This window comes from Chrysemys picta, chromosome 16 (assembly GCF_011386835.1).
Source record: "Chrysemys picta bellii isolate R12L10 chromosome 16, ASM1138683v2, whole genome shotgun sequence".
NCBI classification, from domain to species: Eukaryota; Metazoa; Chordata; order Testudines; family Emydidae; genus Chrysemys; species Chrysemys picta.
The window spans coordinates 11,763,758-11,780,541 of NC_088806.1; the positions used below are offsets into that span (position 1 = coordinate 11,763,758).

At 47.0% G+C, this 16,784-nt stretch overlaps 1 protein-coding gene across 13 annotated transcripts in view; it reads right to left on the reverse strand.

Moving 5' to 3' along the window:
* Positions 1-16,784, reverse strand: part of LOC101950183 (zinc finger protein OZF-like) — a 61,538-nt gene continuing 44,754 nt past the window's right edge. For 11 of the 13 annotated variants that reach the window (XM_065569571.1, XM_065569568.1, XM_065569562.1 and 8 more), the window contains 2 exons: positions 9,077-9,178; positions 1-8,717 (listed from right to left, as the gene is read on the reverse strand). In XM_065569571.1, the coding sequence (XP_065425643.1) occupies positions 7,468-8,717; positions 9,077-9,178 (1,352 nt within the window). In that variant the 3' untranslated portion in view covers positions 1-7,467. Of the gene's footprint in view, positions 8,756-9,076; positions 16,643-16,784 lie in introns of those variants that run through there. The other 2 variants (XM_065569570.1, XM_065569574.1) reach the window with 2 other exon arrangements.

Sequence of the window (16,784 nt, forward strand, 5' to 3'; positions counted from 1 at the left end):
CCCAGTTACATGTTTTATTAACACGAACAAATAAATCCAAGAGCACACATCACTAAGGCTAAATTACTGTATACCAGTGGTTCCCAAACTGGGGTTCGCAGAAGGTTACAGGGGGTTCACAAGAAATAAAATCATTAATTGTGGCCAGAGGACCCCGACATTGGAGGGAGCAGGTGGGACACGGTTGCAGGGCAGACAACCAGAGCCTCAGGGAGACCAGGGCCATGCAGTTGGGGCTGGCAGCCCGAGCCCTGCCTCCGTCAGCAGGAGAGCCGGCAGCCCGAACCCCAGCACTCCGGAAGGGCTGGCAGCCCCAAGCCCAAGGGAGAGTGGGGCCAGACAGCTGGGGCCAGCAGCCTGAGTCCCAGAGGTCAGCGGGACCTGCAGCACAAACTCAGTGGAGCTCAGTTGACCGGGCCGATCAATGGGGTCCAGCAGCAAGAGCCCCAGGGAGAGTGGATCTGGCAGCCCAGGCCCTGGTGCGGGGCCAGTAGCCTGAGCCCTGTGGTGGACAGGGTGGCAGCTGAGACCCCCAGACCTGAAGGTGGCAGCTCGGACTCCTGTCCTTGTCAGACAGGGGAAGCTGGCATGGAGGACTGAGTGAGCAGGAGCAGTGCTGTACGTGGGGGGTGATCCCAGGTAATTTGTCCCTTGCAGGACACCCTCCTAGGGAGAAACCTCGTGGTGGAAGAAAAGCTGTTTGGGAGCCAAACCAGCCGGAAGCACGTTGTAGCCAGTGTAGCAGTGTTAAGTTGCCTCTGTAATTGTCATTCTCTCTGGAGTGCTGTTTTGCTTCAGTGAGACTTGAGTGAATCTTCTCATTTTCTAGTTTGTTGGTTGTTAGCAGTCTCTCTGTGTTGTTTTTATTAGAACTTTTGTACATAAGTTCAATGGATAAGTGGCTGAAAAAGGAAAGTGTAAAGACGCAAGAATCAGCTAGTGTTTCCTCAAGTCCACACTGTGGAAAATCTACGTCTAATGATCATGATGGTCCTGGAAAGTCACTTACAAAGAAAAGAAAATATGATGATGATTATATAAAAGATGGCTTTACATGCATTGGTGATCAAGAATGTCCAAAACCACTGTGTGTGATTTATGGTGATGTTCTAGCAAACAGCAGCCTCAAACCTTCTCTACTTCGGCGCCATTTAGAAACTAGGCATCCTGCACAACTCGACAAGCCTGTTGATTTTTTCAAGCGAAAATTAGCTGAGAGGAAAAGTGACATTACCAGTTTTATATCCAAAGCAAGTACTGATAATTAAAAATGCACTTGAAGCATCATACCGCATGAGCTACCGAGTAGCAAAAGCATCAAAAGCCCATACCGTAGCAGAGAGCTTGATTGGTCCATGTATAAAAGACGTAGTTCATTGCATGCTTGGAGAAAAGGCTGCAAAAAGGATTGACATGGTACCTTTGTCCAATAATACATTGTCACGAAGAATTAATGACATGCAAATAATGTAGAGACCATAATTGTACAGAGAGTGAAAAATAGTACATATTATTCTAGACAGTTAGATGAATCAAGTGATGAAGCTAATCAAGCTATTTTGCTACTGTTTGTACGTTATGTGAATGAAGGTCTGGTTGAAGAAGACTTGTTGTTTTTCCGAGCATTGGAAGAATGTACAACTGGAGAAGATATCTTCAATCTGACTAATGCATATTTTCAAGAAATGAAATAGATTGGTCTTGTTGCTGAGGCATTTGCACTGATGGGGCCACATCAATGACGGGGAAGTATCCTGGATTTGTAGCTCGAACAAAAAACGTTGCATCAAAAGTCTCTTGGACTCATTACAGCATCCATAGACAAGCCCTCGCAACAAAACACAATGCCTGAGGGACTGAAGGAAGTGCTGGACAATGAAGTGAAAATGGTGAATTTCATAAAACCACGGTCAACAAATTCCAGAATATTTCACGTACTTTGTGAAGAAATGGGTAGTATACACCATTGTCTGTTGACCCATACTGAAGTTAGATGGCTCTCACGGGGCAAAATCCTGGTGCGCTTGTTTGAGCTTAAAACGGAAATCCTACTTTTTTTCAACAGCCACCCTTTCCACCTTGCTAGCTATATGGAAAATAATGTCTGTCTCCAGTGTTTCAGTAATCTTCAAGACTTCCTGGCAGAACATAAACTTCAGTTGGATCAGTGCACTAAAACCAATATAACTGCACACCTAAAAGGACTTTGCACAACTTTCAGGGATTACTTTCCAGCTATATCAGCGATAATGACTGGATTCGCAACCCTTTTGATGATACCACTTTCTCAACACAGATATTGAACACTGAGGAAAAAGAGAAAATGATTGAGATCTCCTGTGATTACAAACTGAAAAGGAGTTTCAGAAATCTGTCATTGATCAACTTTTGGCTGAGTTTAAGAAACGAGTACCCCCTTCTGGCAGAAAAAGCTGCTGCAGTTTTGTTACCATTTTCAACAACATACTTATGCGAGAAAGCCTTTTCCTCGTATGCACATCTGAAAACGAAATTCAGAAACAGACTTGATGCCAAACCAGACCTGAAACTTTATCTTTCTCCAAAGGTTCCAGACTTCAAAGAGCTATGCAGAGCAAAGCAAGCACATCCATCACACTGAGGAAATTTAAATTTAAAACCCTGGAAATATTCATTTTTAGGAGGGGATTCATGAGATTTCACAATTTAGAGAAAGGGGTTGGCGGGCTGTTAAAGTTTGGGAACCACTGCTATAGACACCACTCAGCTAAGGGTTAAACAATACAATGATAAAGTTCAGGTCAAATCAGTAACTCAACGAGTTAACGATATTGCAGTGGAATCAAGTCATCAATTTAGACAAACCATCAGATTAGTACAGCAGAAAATCAACCCTTATAAACCCTAAAAGAGCAACCGAAAAAGGCAGCTGCATATTTAGTGATGCTGAAACCCCAATCAGGTTTTTACCCAGGCAGTGCAACCCAGATTTAGCCAGCTGAATATATCAACATCAAAACCAAATTATTACTTACATTTAGCCTACAACCTCAAAGCCAATTACAGTTTTCTCCTTAGATGTCACTATTGTGCAGCTAACACTTCTCCTCGCCCTCTTGCCCCAGAACACATACAAACCTTAGAGAGACATTAGTAAAAGAAGTTCAAAGAGCTCTCGCTGAACAATACATATCTTACAGCTCAATGCCATGCAATGCTTCCATAGGTGAGGAGCATGCATTCAGTCATTTCATAGGGCAGAGTTTTAAAGCTATTAAGCTTTGGGGAACTATTCTTCCTAGCATCTTTCCTTTGTCGATTTCACACACACACAGAGAGAGAGAGAGAGAGAGAGAGACGCACTATTACACCCCAATGTAACAGAAAGGCTGGGAGGTCTCCAAGTTCATAAAAAGAAACAGACACAGAATAGAAAAAGGAATAAAGCATTTCTAAGATGATAAGGGGTTGGATCTCTGCACCTCTCAGTCTTTGGATTCACCTGGAGTAGGAACTGTAGCTGCAGTTTAGGAACCAGCGAATGGCATAGATGGTCCAGCACTTTAGACTCACAGGGTTTTGTTGACATTGTACTTCATTCCCTAGAGGGATCAGTCCCAGGATCCTGGCAGTCAGTCTGTCTGAGGCTATGTCTACACTGGCAGAGTTACAGCACTGGGAGTTCAGTGCCGCTCACAGAGCGGTGAAGGGAAATCGCTATTGTGTGTTCACACTGTCAGCTGCCTGTGCAATAGCGTGTTCACACTTGCGGCACTTGCAGCGGTGTTCACCCCACCGTGCATCGCTTCCTCTTCTGCTGCTAAGAGTTGTGAGAAGGCAGAGGGGGTCACGGGACATCCTGAGTCCTGTCCCAATGTCCCATGAGGCATTGCTTCACATCCCAGCAATCCCTGCACCTCCATCAGCATTTGGCGCCATCTTTCAATGGTTGGTGTACTGCGCATTCTGCCTCTTCGTACTACAGGAATGGATCCCGCACTGTTGACGAATATGCTACATGTCATGAGTGGCAGTGGAGTTATTCCTTAAACTACAAAGGCAAGAGGAGTTCAACATTGATCTTGCCACACGTAGTAGCTACGACAGGAGATTGCTCATGGCATTCATGGAGGTGCTGACCACAGTGGAACGCTGCTTTTGGGCTCGAGAAACAAGCACTGAGTGGTGGGATCACACCGTCATGCACATCTGGAATGACAAACAGTGGCTGCAGAGCTTTCAGATGAGGAAAGCCACAATCATCCATCTAGCCGAGTGTGCTGCCTGAGAGCGACCAGTGCCAGAGGCGTCAGAAGTAACGAACAGAACAGGCTTATTGACCTGCAAGGTGAGGGTCTTTCACCCTTACCTTTAACTTTATTGTTGTTGATTCCTCCTTATGCTATCTTACTACCCCTCCCCCGAGGTCTCAGGACAAATCAGGTGTGAACCACTCCTTTGATACAGATGTGTCCCAATGAAAGAAACACAAGGCCAGTTTTGGGGAGGTTTCCAGAGCCAGGCCTGAGGGTGTGCTCAAAAGGAAAAGGGGCCTCAGCACCTATAAAAATAACTGGTTGCAAAAACAAAACAAAAATTACATTAAAAACCCAACCCCCTAAAAACCAACCCAGAAAAGCTACCATCACACATCCATCACCATTTTAGATTTGGACATCTCCTGCCTGATGTGACATCTTTGCTTTGCAAACAAGAGACCTGGAGAACTCTGTGGCTGTTACCCTCTAATTGGATAAAAGTTTCCAAATCTTGTCTCAAGTAATTTTCCTCTTAACAGAAGATTTAAAATTGATCAAAATAAATTCAATTTGAAATAGAAATAATTACAGTCTATACTGCGTCTCTATTCTCCTACATGCTATTTCTCTCACATATCCCCCTACTCTAATTCCTCTGGAGTGAGGTTTTAATTTCAGGATTAGCCTCCATTTCCTACATAGTAGGAGGGGGCAGGGAGAGAACTGGAAGAAAACCTGAATTATATTGTAACACTGAAAGTTATCACATCATCAGCCTCTTCCGTGACACTAATTAACTTCATGTTTAATTTCATTGTCGCTGGTAACAACTCATTTAACGATTACAAAATATAAACTGATAGGGCAGTTTTCTCTTAATTCCCATTTCCACCCAGTGAGCTTTGTGTGAAGTCACATTCTACAATAACCTAGGAGCCTTCCATTTCTGTTAGTTCATTTCTCCCTGGGTCTTCTCCCAGAAGTGTGGGTGAAAGGGGTGTGACGAACTGGGCCTGTTCTCACTGTGGTCTGTGAATGCTGACAGGGGAGTGGGGCTGGGATAGTCTGCATTGGAGGATGGGATCTGCCCGAGGGCGCATACCTGAGTGTGTAACATGAGAACCCAGGAAGGGGTTGAAGGCCAGGTGACTCCTGAGCCCGGGAAACTGAACAAAGGCTGTGGGAGGGGTCGCTGAGGGCAGAGTGCTGGAAGCGAGCTGGAGAGATGGCTGGGAGACAGAGATGGCTCTGACACCCCCCCCCCCAAGGGGGGTGGGCTGGAATGCCCTGGGACCCCAAGCTGGACTTAACTGAGGGGGTCCTGTTGTCTGTGCCTGCAAGACCTGTCTTGGACTGTATTCCTGTCATCCAAATAAACCTTCTGCTTTACTGGATGGCTGAGAGTCATGGTGAATCGCAGGAAGCCGGGGGTGCAGGGCCCTGAGTCCCCCAATACTCCGTGACAAGGGGGTCTCGCGCTACATGGGAAGGCTGCATCATGAGAAAAACCACCTGTGCTCTATTTTCACACTTTCTAATCTTTCAAAGTAGCAGAAGGAGGAGAACTGATACAAATGCATTAGACTTAATAGCAAATCTAAGAGACCAAACAACAGACTATGAACTCAGCATTCACGTATCCTGCAGTCTGAACTTGGAATCTGATACATTCCCTCATTGGCTACCATCATTTGCCCATCATCTTCTTGTCCAACAAGGCAGCCATATTCGGACCCAGAGGCATAGAATGTCTCTGAAGGAATCAGCTGTTTTTCTCTGTGATTAATGAAACTTTGGATCCAAATGGTAAAAGACAGTTGTGCCCAGTTTAATCATGGTATCCTTCAGGTGTGTGACCAATGCCACTAAACAAGGGAGCAGGGTTCTAAAAATAGTTTACCTGGGCCACAGGTCACCATAGCTACCATCTCTGGGGTGAAAATCAACCACCAGTACCTGCAATTTCTACCTTAGTTCTTGTCAAATCTTTAACCTTACTTGGAGTAATTTTAGACTTTCCTGGCGTAGAATACTTCACCAACCACACAACATATCAGTAGCGATAGTGAGGTATAACGCCCCCAAATATGCCCTTTTATTTCTGTAATCTGGTGGCACAGATTTAAATTAGGGACTAAATTCAGGTGCTGCTTAGAATACCCGTAAAACACCAAATGTCAGGTGCCTATTAAAAATAGGTATCTTTCTGCAGCTATATCACATTCAACATGGATTTCATTTTCTACACATTTGCAGCATCTCCCAGGGGTGAGCTGAAGAGAAATGTCCCTTCCATTTTCCCCATCTTTACCTAGATAGGGATTGCCTTTCCCAAATAATAGGCAACGTGCAGCTGATTAGGAAGGAGATATCTTCAGGAGCGACCTCCTGCAGAGCCCGTGCCACAACTGCTTTGGGAGCCCAATGCATGGGTATTTTGCTTAGTTCCAAGTCATTTACTAGGGAATCCTCTTGCCAGCCCTTTAGAAAAACTATTGACCTAACCAACTGAACAACAGGGGGATTGGGATGGTGATGGGGAATAAGGGAATCCCTCTGACTTACCCGATCTTCTTCTGTTGTTACAGAGGGTGAAATAACATTTTTCCCTATCCCTGCCGTGTTCCTGCTCTTTGTTATAGTTCAATATATTTTAAGTGAAGAAAACGGTAGTAAAAATATCTGCTCTGGAGCACAACCTGAAGCAACATCCGAGCAACTGGGAATTAAACAATTTATTCCCGAAGGGGGAACTTGATGACTAACAATTGCTTTGAAATGGGGGAACAGTATAACCATGATGCTCAAGGTTTGTTTAGGTCAGGACAACGGGGAACCTAATGCCAACCACTGCACCTGGGCGGAATCTGCTCTACAACTAGAATTGTCTTTTTACATCAAGATCACTAACTTGAGCAGCCAACGCCATTTACAGTCCTAGTGGATGTAAGGCACAGGTAGTTTTTGCTTCAGCTTGTTGGGATCAAACCTCTCTCCCCCATCTGGAGCTCAGGAACGTTCCTGGCTGGAGGGACACACACTCCTACGACTCAAAAGGAAATGAGTTGATAGAAAAGATCACAGACTGACCCCAAAGAAGGTGAGCAGCAAAAGGCAGAACCAGGCAACTCATCTGGTGGAGCTGAGAAACCACGGTGAATATGGTGCAAAAATCATTATGTGGGAATTAGCATATGTGATTTTTTTTTTTTTAAATCTTTGGCCAGCCCTAGTCAAGGGATTTATTACAGTTCTTGCCCATGTGGATTCTCTGATGTGTGATAAGGTGTGAGCTCCGACTGAAGTTTTTCCCACACTCGGAGCATGTGTAGGGCCTCTCTCCTGTGTGGATTCTCTGATGTCTGATAAGGTGTGAGCTCCGATTGAAGCTTTTCCCGCACTCAGAGCACGTGTACGGCCTCTCTCCTGTGTGGATTCTCTGATGTCTGAAAAGGTTTGAGCTCTGACTGAAGCTTTTACTGCACTCAGAGCATGTGTAGGGCCTCTCTCCTGTGTGGATTCTCCTGTGTACACTCAGGACAAAGCTCTGATTGAAGCTTTTCCCGCACTCAGAGCATCCATATGGTTTTTCACTGGTGTGGATTCTCCTATGTGCGCTCAGGGCAGAGCTCTGATTGAAGCTTTTCCCGCACTCAGAGCATCCATATGGTTTCTCACCTGTGTGGATTCTCCTATGTGTGATAAGGTGTGAGCTCCGCCTGAAGCTTTTCCCGCACTCAGAGCATGTGTACGGTGTCTTTCCTGTGTGGATTCTCTGATGTGTGATTAGGTTTGAGCTCCGACTGAAGCTTTTCCCGCACTCGGAGCATGTGTAGGGCGTCTCTCCTGTGTGGATTCTCCTGTGTGCGCTCAGGGCAGAGCTCTGACTGAAGCTTTTCCCGCACTCAGAGCATGTGTAGGGCGTGTCGCCTGTGTGGATTCTCTGATGTGTGATAAGGTGTGAGCTCTGACTGAAGCTTTTCCCGCACTCAGAGCATCCATACGGTTTCTCACCTGTGTGGATTCTCATATGTGAGATAAGGTGTGAGCTCCGACTGAAGCTTTTCCCGCACTCAGAGCATATGTGGGGCGCTTCTCCTGTGTGGATTCGCTGATGTGAGGTGAGGGTTGAACTATCAATGAAGCGTTTCCCACACTCAGAGCATCCATAAGCTTTCTCACCCGTGTAGATTGTTTGATGTGTGATAAGGGCAGCGTTCCCATTGAAGCTTTTCCCGCACTCATGGCATGTGTAGCGTGTCTCTTCCAAATTGATTCTGTCGCGGGTTATAAGGTTTGAGTGGCTACTGAAGTTTTCCTCTGGCCTCTCCTGAGTCTCACAGGCTTTTGCTTTTTCTCGGAGTGCACAACTCCCGGAAACATTCCCTTTGGATCTTCCTGAAATTGTTCCATGTGGTTCTACTTGCTCAGCATCTTCCTGCTGGGGTTTCTCCTCATTCTCACTCACCATCCCATCACCTGAATGGGAGACAGATAATCCAGACACAGGTCACTCCCTATACCAGAAAGAAAGCAAATCTCAGAGAGAGAGGAATGAAAAAAGGGATGAACAACCGAAAATATGTGTGGGAGAGAGGAAGGGATCAGTTTTGGTCCACATCTCACCAGAACACTCAGGGAAAAGTGAGATTGGGGAGGGATCTGCTGCCAGTTGTCAGTCAGAATAGGAGGGAAGCCATGAGTGACATCTGCCATAATGATTCCACATCTGCAGGGAACAATCCTAAACTTGGAGAGCTCACAGCGTCTTTGTAGGGCATCCCAAATGTTGCCTGCATTCCCAAACAGTTGTTGAGTTGGTTTAACCAATTTCTCACCTCTGGGGAGCTCTTCTTTCTCAGAGCCCTGGAAGTCCAGGATCCACGGCTCTTCCCCTTGTTCCAGCTGTGAGATCACATCAGGTTTGGAAACTGGAAACCCTACTCCAGGCAAAGAAAACAAGGGAGGTCAGTGGAATTTATGGGATACTTGGCACAAAGCATATTCCATGGTTTTAACCCAGCTCATTTTTAAGCAGTAACATCCCAAAGCCATCTTCCTTGGCTCAAAGTGGCAGGAGAGTTATTATAATAATAAATCATATACATTACCTTAGTACCTCAGGACCAACTAAAGCGGGTCCCCATGGTGCTAGGCAAATTACAAACCCAGAATAGTAGATGGCTCATGCCCTGAAGAATTTACAATCTAAATAGACAAGACGGACACAGAATGGGGGAAGGGGTAGAACCCACTGTTAGAATAGAGATATTCAGGCCTGCCTGTAAAGCCTATACTTTAAGAACTTAGGTATATTTTTATCACTTAGCTAGTTACAGAGATATAAAAACAAAGAATCAAAATCACAGTCCGCCTGTGTCTGGGCCTTGTCTCATTAGGAGAGTCTGAGGCCTTGTTCTCAGGCTAAGGCCTTTGGCTAAGCAGCAGGGGCAGCCATAAGCTGGGAAGCGTAGGGTCACATCCTCACGTCCCAAACCAGTCACACTGAAATAAGGGGCTATTGGGCTGTTAGGAAGACAATCCTGTCCCAATAGTGCCCATCACCACCTGATAAAGAAACAGACCTTAAGATGGTTAAAGAAAACTTAGTTTGATAGCATCCTGTCTGGCAAGAAATCACTTATCAATGGTTGTGTTTGTGAAACCCTCATTTCCATATAGTTTTATCTTTATGGCCCCTACTTTTACATTGTCAATCAGTCTGGTTCTCTAATTGTTTCTGTCTGCTGTATAATTAATTTTGCTAGGTGTAAGTTAATTAGGGTACTGGGATATAATTGGTTAGAAAATTATGTTACAATATGTTAGAATTGGTTAGTTAAATTTCAGTACAATGACTGGTTAATGTATAGTTGAGAATATTATTATATAAACAGGGTCAAACAGGAGGGGGAAGAGAAATTGGAATCATGTTTGTTAAGGGGGGAAAGGGAACAGGGAATGGGGACACACACAAGACTCTGCGGCATCAGAGCTGGGAAGGGAACACTGGGGAACAGACTCTATCGCGTATAGAGATAAGCCCGACTGGTGGGAAGGGCTTCAGAATATTCCTGCTTGGAATATTCCAAACAAACATCGCATTCTCTGCGCTTCGGACTTCTGTTCTTTTGCTGCTTGCTGTCTGCGTGACAAGAACCAGGTAAGTGGGAGGGTGAAGGGAAAGCCCGCTAACAAAACTGACATGACCTGATAACCAAAGGTAACCCTTTAAGGAAGGTTTTAATACACTTTGGAACTGATGAGGGATTCCCATGAGGATTGATGAGGGCGTGATGGTAAATACACATTTAGATCCTTTTCTTGTTTTATATCTTTTCCCCAGAAAGTGCACTGGCACACTGTCATGGATCCATAGGATAAAACGGTTACTCACCTTTGTAACTGTTGTTCTTCGAGATGTGTTGCTCATATCCATTCCAATTAGGTGTACGTGTGCCGCGTGCACGATCGGAGAAATTTTCTACCCTAGCAACACCCGGTGGGTTGGCTGTGGAGCCCCCTGGAGTGGCGCCTTCATGGCACTGGATATATACCCCAGCCGACCCAGCGCCCCCTCAGTTCCTTCTTGCCGGCTACTCCAACAGTGGGGAAGGGGGGTGGGTTTGGAATGGATATGAGCAACACATCTCGAAGAACAACAGTTACAAAGGTGCGTAACTGTTTTTTCTTCTTCGAGTGCTTGCTCATATCGATTCCAATTAGGTGACTACCAAGCCTTACCTAGGCGGTGGGGTTGGAGTGAGACATCGCTGTGTGCAAAACCGCTGATCCGAATGCAGAATCGTCTCTGGACTGCTGTACCAGCGCATAGTGAGTGGTAAAGGTGTGGACCGATGACCAAACCGCAGTTCTACAAATGTCCTGGATTGGGACTCGAGACAGGAAGGCAGTCGAGGAGGCTTGGGACCTTGTGGAGTGTGCGGTGAGGCGCGGCGTCGGGGCACCGGCCAGCTCGTAGCAAGCACGAATGCAAGACGTGATCCAAGAGGAGAGACGTTGTGAGGAGACTGGTAAGCCTTTCATCTGGTCGGCAACTGCAACGAAGAGTTGTGTCGTCTTCCTAAATGGCTTCGTGCGCTCAATATAGAAAGCCAGGGCCCTGCGTACGTCCAAGGAATGCATACCCTGGTCTTGACTGGTGGCTTGCGGCTTAGGATGGAAGACCAGGAGAAATATATCCTGGTTCACATGAAAAGGTGAAACTACCTTGGGAAGAAAGGCAGGGTGGGGGCGAAGCTGCACCTTGTCTTTATGGAAAACTGTGTATGGAGGCTCAGACGTGAGTGCCCTGATTTCAGAAACACGCCTTGCTGAAGTGATGGCTACAAGGAAGGCTGTCTTCCAAGATAGGTACAGGAGTAAGCAGGTAGCCAATGGCTCGAACGGGGGCCCTGTGAGCTTGGAGAGAACCAGGTTAAGATCCCATGCCGGAACGGGTTGGCGTTGCTGTGGGTACATCTGGTCTAAGCCCTTGAGGAACCTGATGACCATTGGGTTAGAGAAGACCGAGGAAGCGAGTTCTCCTGGGTGGAACGCCGATATAGCGGCCAGGTGAACCCTGATTGAAGATTTCGCCAAGCCCTGCTGTTTCGGGGATAGGAGATATTCGAGAATAAAAGGAATAGACGCCTCCAAGAGGGGCATGGCCCGCTGCTCACACCAACAGGAGAACCGTTTCCTCTTGGCTAAGTAAGCGGTCCGTTTAGAGGGCTTTCTACTTCCCAGCAGAATCTGTTGCACGGGATGTGAGCATTGTAGCTCTGTCCGATTCAGCCATGGAGCATCCATGCTGTAAGGTGGAGCGATTGCAGGTCGGGGTGACAGAGTCGGCTGTGGTTCTGAGAGATCAAGTCTGGGCACAAGGGAAGTGTGATCGGATTTGAACCGATAGCTCCAGAAGCGTGGTGTACCAGTGCTGTCTTAGCCAACCTGGAGCGACTAGAATCATATGTGACTCATCTCTGCGTAGCTTGAGGAGTACCCTGTGGACCAATGGGAATGGAGGGAAAGCGTAGAACAGCTGGTTTTTCCACGTTAGAAGCAAAGCGTCTGACAGGGAGCCCAGAGATCGCCCTTGTAGGGAGCAGAACATGTGTCATTTCCTGTTGGCTCGTGATGCGAACAGGTCGACCTGGGGAAATCCCCACCTCTGGAAGATGGAATGGATGATATCTGGGCGAATGGACCATTCGTGCGTCTGGAAGGATCTGCTGACACAGTCTGCTAGAGTGTTCTGGACTCCAGGGAGGAACGATGCCATGAGATGTATCGAGTGGGCAATGCAGAACTCCCACAGGCGAATGGCCTCTTGGTATAGGAGAGACGACTGGGCTACTCCTTGCTTGTTGATGTAGAATATGGCCGTGGTGTTGTCTGTGAGGACTGACACGCAACGGCCATATAGGAGACCGAGAAATGCCTGACAGGCTAGGCGCACCGCCATCAGCTCTCAAACGTTGATGTACACAGCTAGTTGGGATGCGGTCCACAGGCCCTGGGTATGATGCTCCCCGAGGTGAGCGCCCCAACCTAGAGATGAAGCGTCCGTGACCAGGTGCAGGGAGGGTTGTGGGGCGTGAAATGGCACTCCTGCGCAAACCGACTTGTGATCCAGCCACCAGGTGAGAGAGGTCAAGACCAAGTTCGGAATCGTGGCCACCATGTTCAGGTTGTGTCGATAAGGGCGGTACACTGACGATATCCAGGCCTGAAGTTGGCGAAGCCGAAGTCTGGCATGCCTGGTTACGTAAGTACAAGAGGCTATGTGTCCCAACAGGCCGAGGCATGTCCTTATTGTGGTAATTGGGAAGACCTGGAGCCCTCGGATGATGCTTGTGATGGTGTGAAACCGAGTGTCTGGCAGAAGAGCTCGGGCAAGTCTGGAGTCTAAGACTGCCCCGATAAACTCTATTCTCTGGGTTGGCTCCAAAGTGGACTTTGTTGAGTAGAATGCCTAACTCGTGAAATGTTTGCAGTATTATCTGGATGTGAGCTTGAACTTGCTCCCTGGTGCGGCCACGCACCAGCCAGTCATCTAGATACGGGAACACCTGTATCCTTTGCTCATTTGGTGAACACTCTCGGAGCCGCGGACAGGCCGAAGGGAAGGATGGCAAACTGGTAGTGCACATTGTTTACTACAAATCGAAGGAAGCTCCTGTGCGGGGGATAGATTACTATATGAAAATATGCGTCCTTCATGTCGAGGGCGGCGAACCAGTCTCCAGGATCCAGGGAAGGGATAATGGTCCCCAAGGAGACCATGCGGAACTTCAACTTTACTATGAATTTGTTGAGTCCCCGTAAGTCTAAAATGGGACGCAGACCCCCTTTTGCTTTGGGGATCAGGAAGTAGCGGGAGTAGAACCCCCTGCCCCTTAACTCTGGGGGAACCTCCTCTATGGCCCCCATGGAGAGGAGGCCAAAAACCTCCTGTGTAAGGAGATGCTGGTGAGAAGGGTCCCTGAAGAGGGACAGGGAGGGAGGGTGGGAGGGGGGAAATGAAGAAAACTGGAGAGCGTATCCCCTCTCCACCGTGCGAAGGACCCAACGGTCCAAGGTTATAAGGGACCAAGCACGGTGGAAACGAGAGAGGCAATCTCGAAAGGAGGGAAATGGATCCTGGGAAGTGGCTGGCGCGCCGTCCTCGGGCGCACCTTCAAAAGTTTTGTCTAGGACCGGAAGGTGGCCTAGGAGGGCCCTGGTTCTGACCGGGTTGAGGGCCGGTCGACCTCCATCTACCACCTCGTCCCCGCCTTCTGGCAAAGTCCTGTCTCGGACGAGGCGGGGGAGGGTAGAACCTTAGTGGCTGGGGCCTAAAGGGCCTGTGCTGGGGCCCTGGGACATGCATCCCCAGAGAGCGCATGATGGTTCTCGAGTCCTTGAGGCTCTGCAATCGAGAGTCCATCTTCTCCGAGAACAATCCCTGGCCCTCGAACGGTAGATCTTGCAGGGTCTGCTGCAGTTCTGGTGGTAAGTCCGAAACCTGGAGCCAGGAGACACGTCACATGGCTATGCCCGATGCTAGTGTCCTGGCGGCCGAGTCCGTTATGTCCAGGGAGGCTTGTAAGGAGGTCCTAGCCACCTTCTTACCTTCCTCCACTAAGGCACCGAACTCCTCTCTTGAGTCCTGGGGAACCAACTCTTTGAATTTACCCATGGAGTTCCATGAGTTGTAACTGTAGCGGCTCAAGAGCGCCTGTTGGTTCGTGGCTCTGAGCTGCAGACCCCCCGCCGAGTACACTTTACGCCTGAACAAATTGAAGTGTTTAGCGTCGAGTGAGGTTTTAATTTCAGGATTAGCCTCCATTTCCTATATAGTAGGAGGGGGCAGGGAGAGAACTGGAAGAAAACCTGAATTATATTGTTACACTGAAAGTTATCACATCATCAGCCTCTTCCGTGACAGTAAATAACTTCATGTTTAATTTCATTGTCGCTGGTAACAACTCATTTAACGATTACAAAATATAAACTGATAGAGCAGTTTTCTCTTAATTCCCATTTCCACCCAGTGAGCTTTGTGTGAAGTCACATTCTACAATAACCTAGGAGCCTTCCATTTCTGTGAGTTCATTTCTCCCTGGGTCTTCTCCCAGAAGTGTGGGTGAAAGGGGGTCTCGCGCTACATGGGAAGGCTGCATCATGAGAAAAACCACCTGTGCTCTATTTTCACACTTTCTAATCTTTCAAAATAGCAGAAGGAGGAGAACTGATACAAATGCATTAGACTTAATAGCAAATCTAAGAGACCAAACAACAGACTATGAACTCAGCATTCACGTATCCTGCAGTCTGAACTTGGAATCTGATACATTCCCTCATTGGCTACCATCATTTGCCCAGCATCAAAGTGCTTCTTTCCAACAAGGCAGCCATATTTGGACCCAGAGGCATAGAATGTCTCTGAAGGAATCAGCTGTTTTTCTCTGTGATTAATGAAACTTTGGATCCAAATGGTAAAAGACAGTTGTGCCCAATTTTATCATGGCATCCTTCAGGTGTGTGACCAATGCCACTAAACAAGGGAGCAGGGTACTAAAAATAGTTTACCTGGGCCACAGGTCACCATAGCTTCCATCTCTGGGGTGAAAACCAACCACCAGTACCTGCAATTTCTACCTGAGTTCTGGTCAAATCTTTAACCTTACTTGGAGTAATTTTAGACTTTCCTGGCGTAGAATACTTCACCAACCACACAACATATCAGTAGCGATAGTGAGGTATAACGCCCCAAATATGCCCTTTTATTTCTGTAATCTGGTGGCACCGATTTAAATTAGGGACTAAATTCAGGTGCTGTTTAGAATACCTGTAAGACACCAAATGTCAGGTGTCTATTAAAAATAGATATCTTTCTGCAGCTATATCACATTCAACATGGATTTCATTTTCTACACATTTGCAGCATCTCCCAGGGGTGAGCTGAAGAGAAATGTCCCTTCCATTTTCCCCATCTCTACCTAGATAGGGATTGCCTTTCCCACATAATAGGCAACATGCAGCTGATTAGGAAGGAGATATCTTCAGGAGCGACCTCCTGCAGAGCCCGTGCCACAACTGCTTTGGGAGACCAATGCATGGGTATTTTGCTTAGTTCCAAGTCATTTACTAGGGAATCCTCTTGCCAGCCCTTTAGATAAACTATTGACCTAACCAACTGAACAACAGGGGGATTGGGATGGTGATGGGGAATAAGGGAATCCCTCTGACTTACCCGATCTTCTTCTGTTGTTACAGACGGTGAAATAACATTTTTCCCTATCCCTGCCCTGTTCCTGCTCTTTGTTATAGTTCAATATATTTTAAGTGAGGAAAATGGTAGTAAAAATATCTGCTCTGCAGCACAACCTGAAGCAACATCCGAGCAACTGGGAATTAAACAATTTATTCCCAAAGGGGGAACTTGATGACTAACAATTGCTTTGAAATGGGGGAACAGTATAACCGTGATGCTCAAGGTTTGTTTAGGTCAGGTCAAGGGGGAACGTAATGCCAACCACTGCACCTGGGCTGAATCTGCTCTACAACTAGAATTGTCTTTTTACATCAAGATCACTAACTTGAGCAGCCAACGGCATTTACAGTCCTAGTGGATGTAAGGCACAGGTAGTTTTTGCTTCAGCTTGTTGGGATCAAACCTCTCTCTCCCACCTGGAGCTCAGGAACGTTCCTGGCTGGAGGGACACACACTCCTACGACTCAAAAGGAAATGAGTTGATAGAAAAGATCACAGACTGACCCCAAAGAAGGTGAGCAGCAAAAGGCAGAACCAGGCAACTCATCTGGTGGAGCTGAGAAACCACGGTGAATATGGTGCAAAAATCATTATGTGGGAATGAGCATATGTGATTTTTTAAAAAAAAAATCTTTGGCCAGCCCTAGTCAAGGGATTTATTACAGTTCTTGCCCATGTGGATTCTCTGATGTGTGATAAGGTGTGAGCTCCGACTGAAGTTTTTCCCACACTCGGAGCATGTGTAGGGCCTCTCTCCTGTGTGGATTCTCTGATGTCTGATAAGG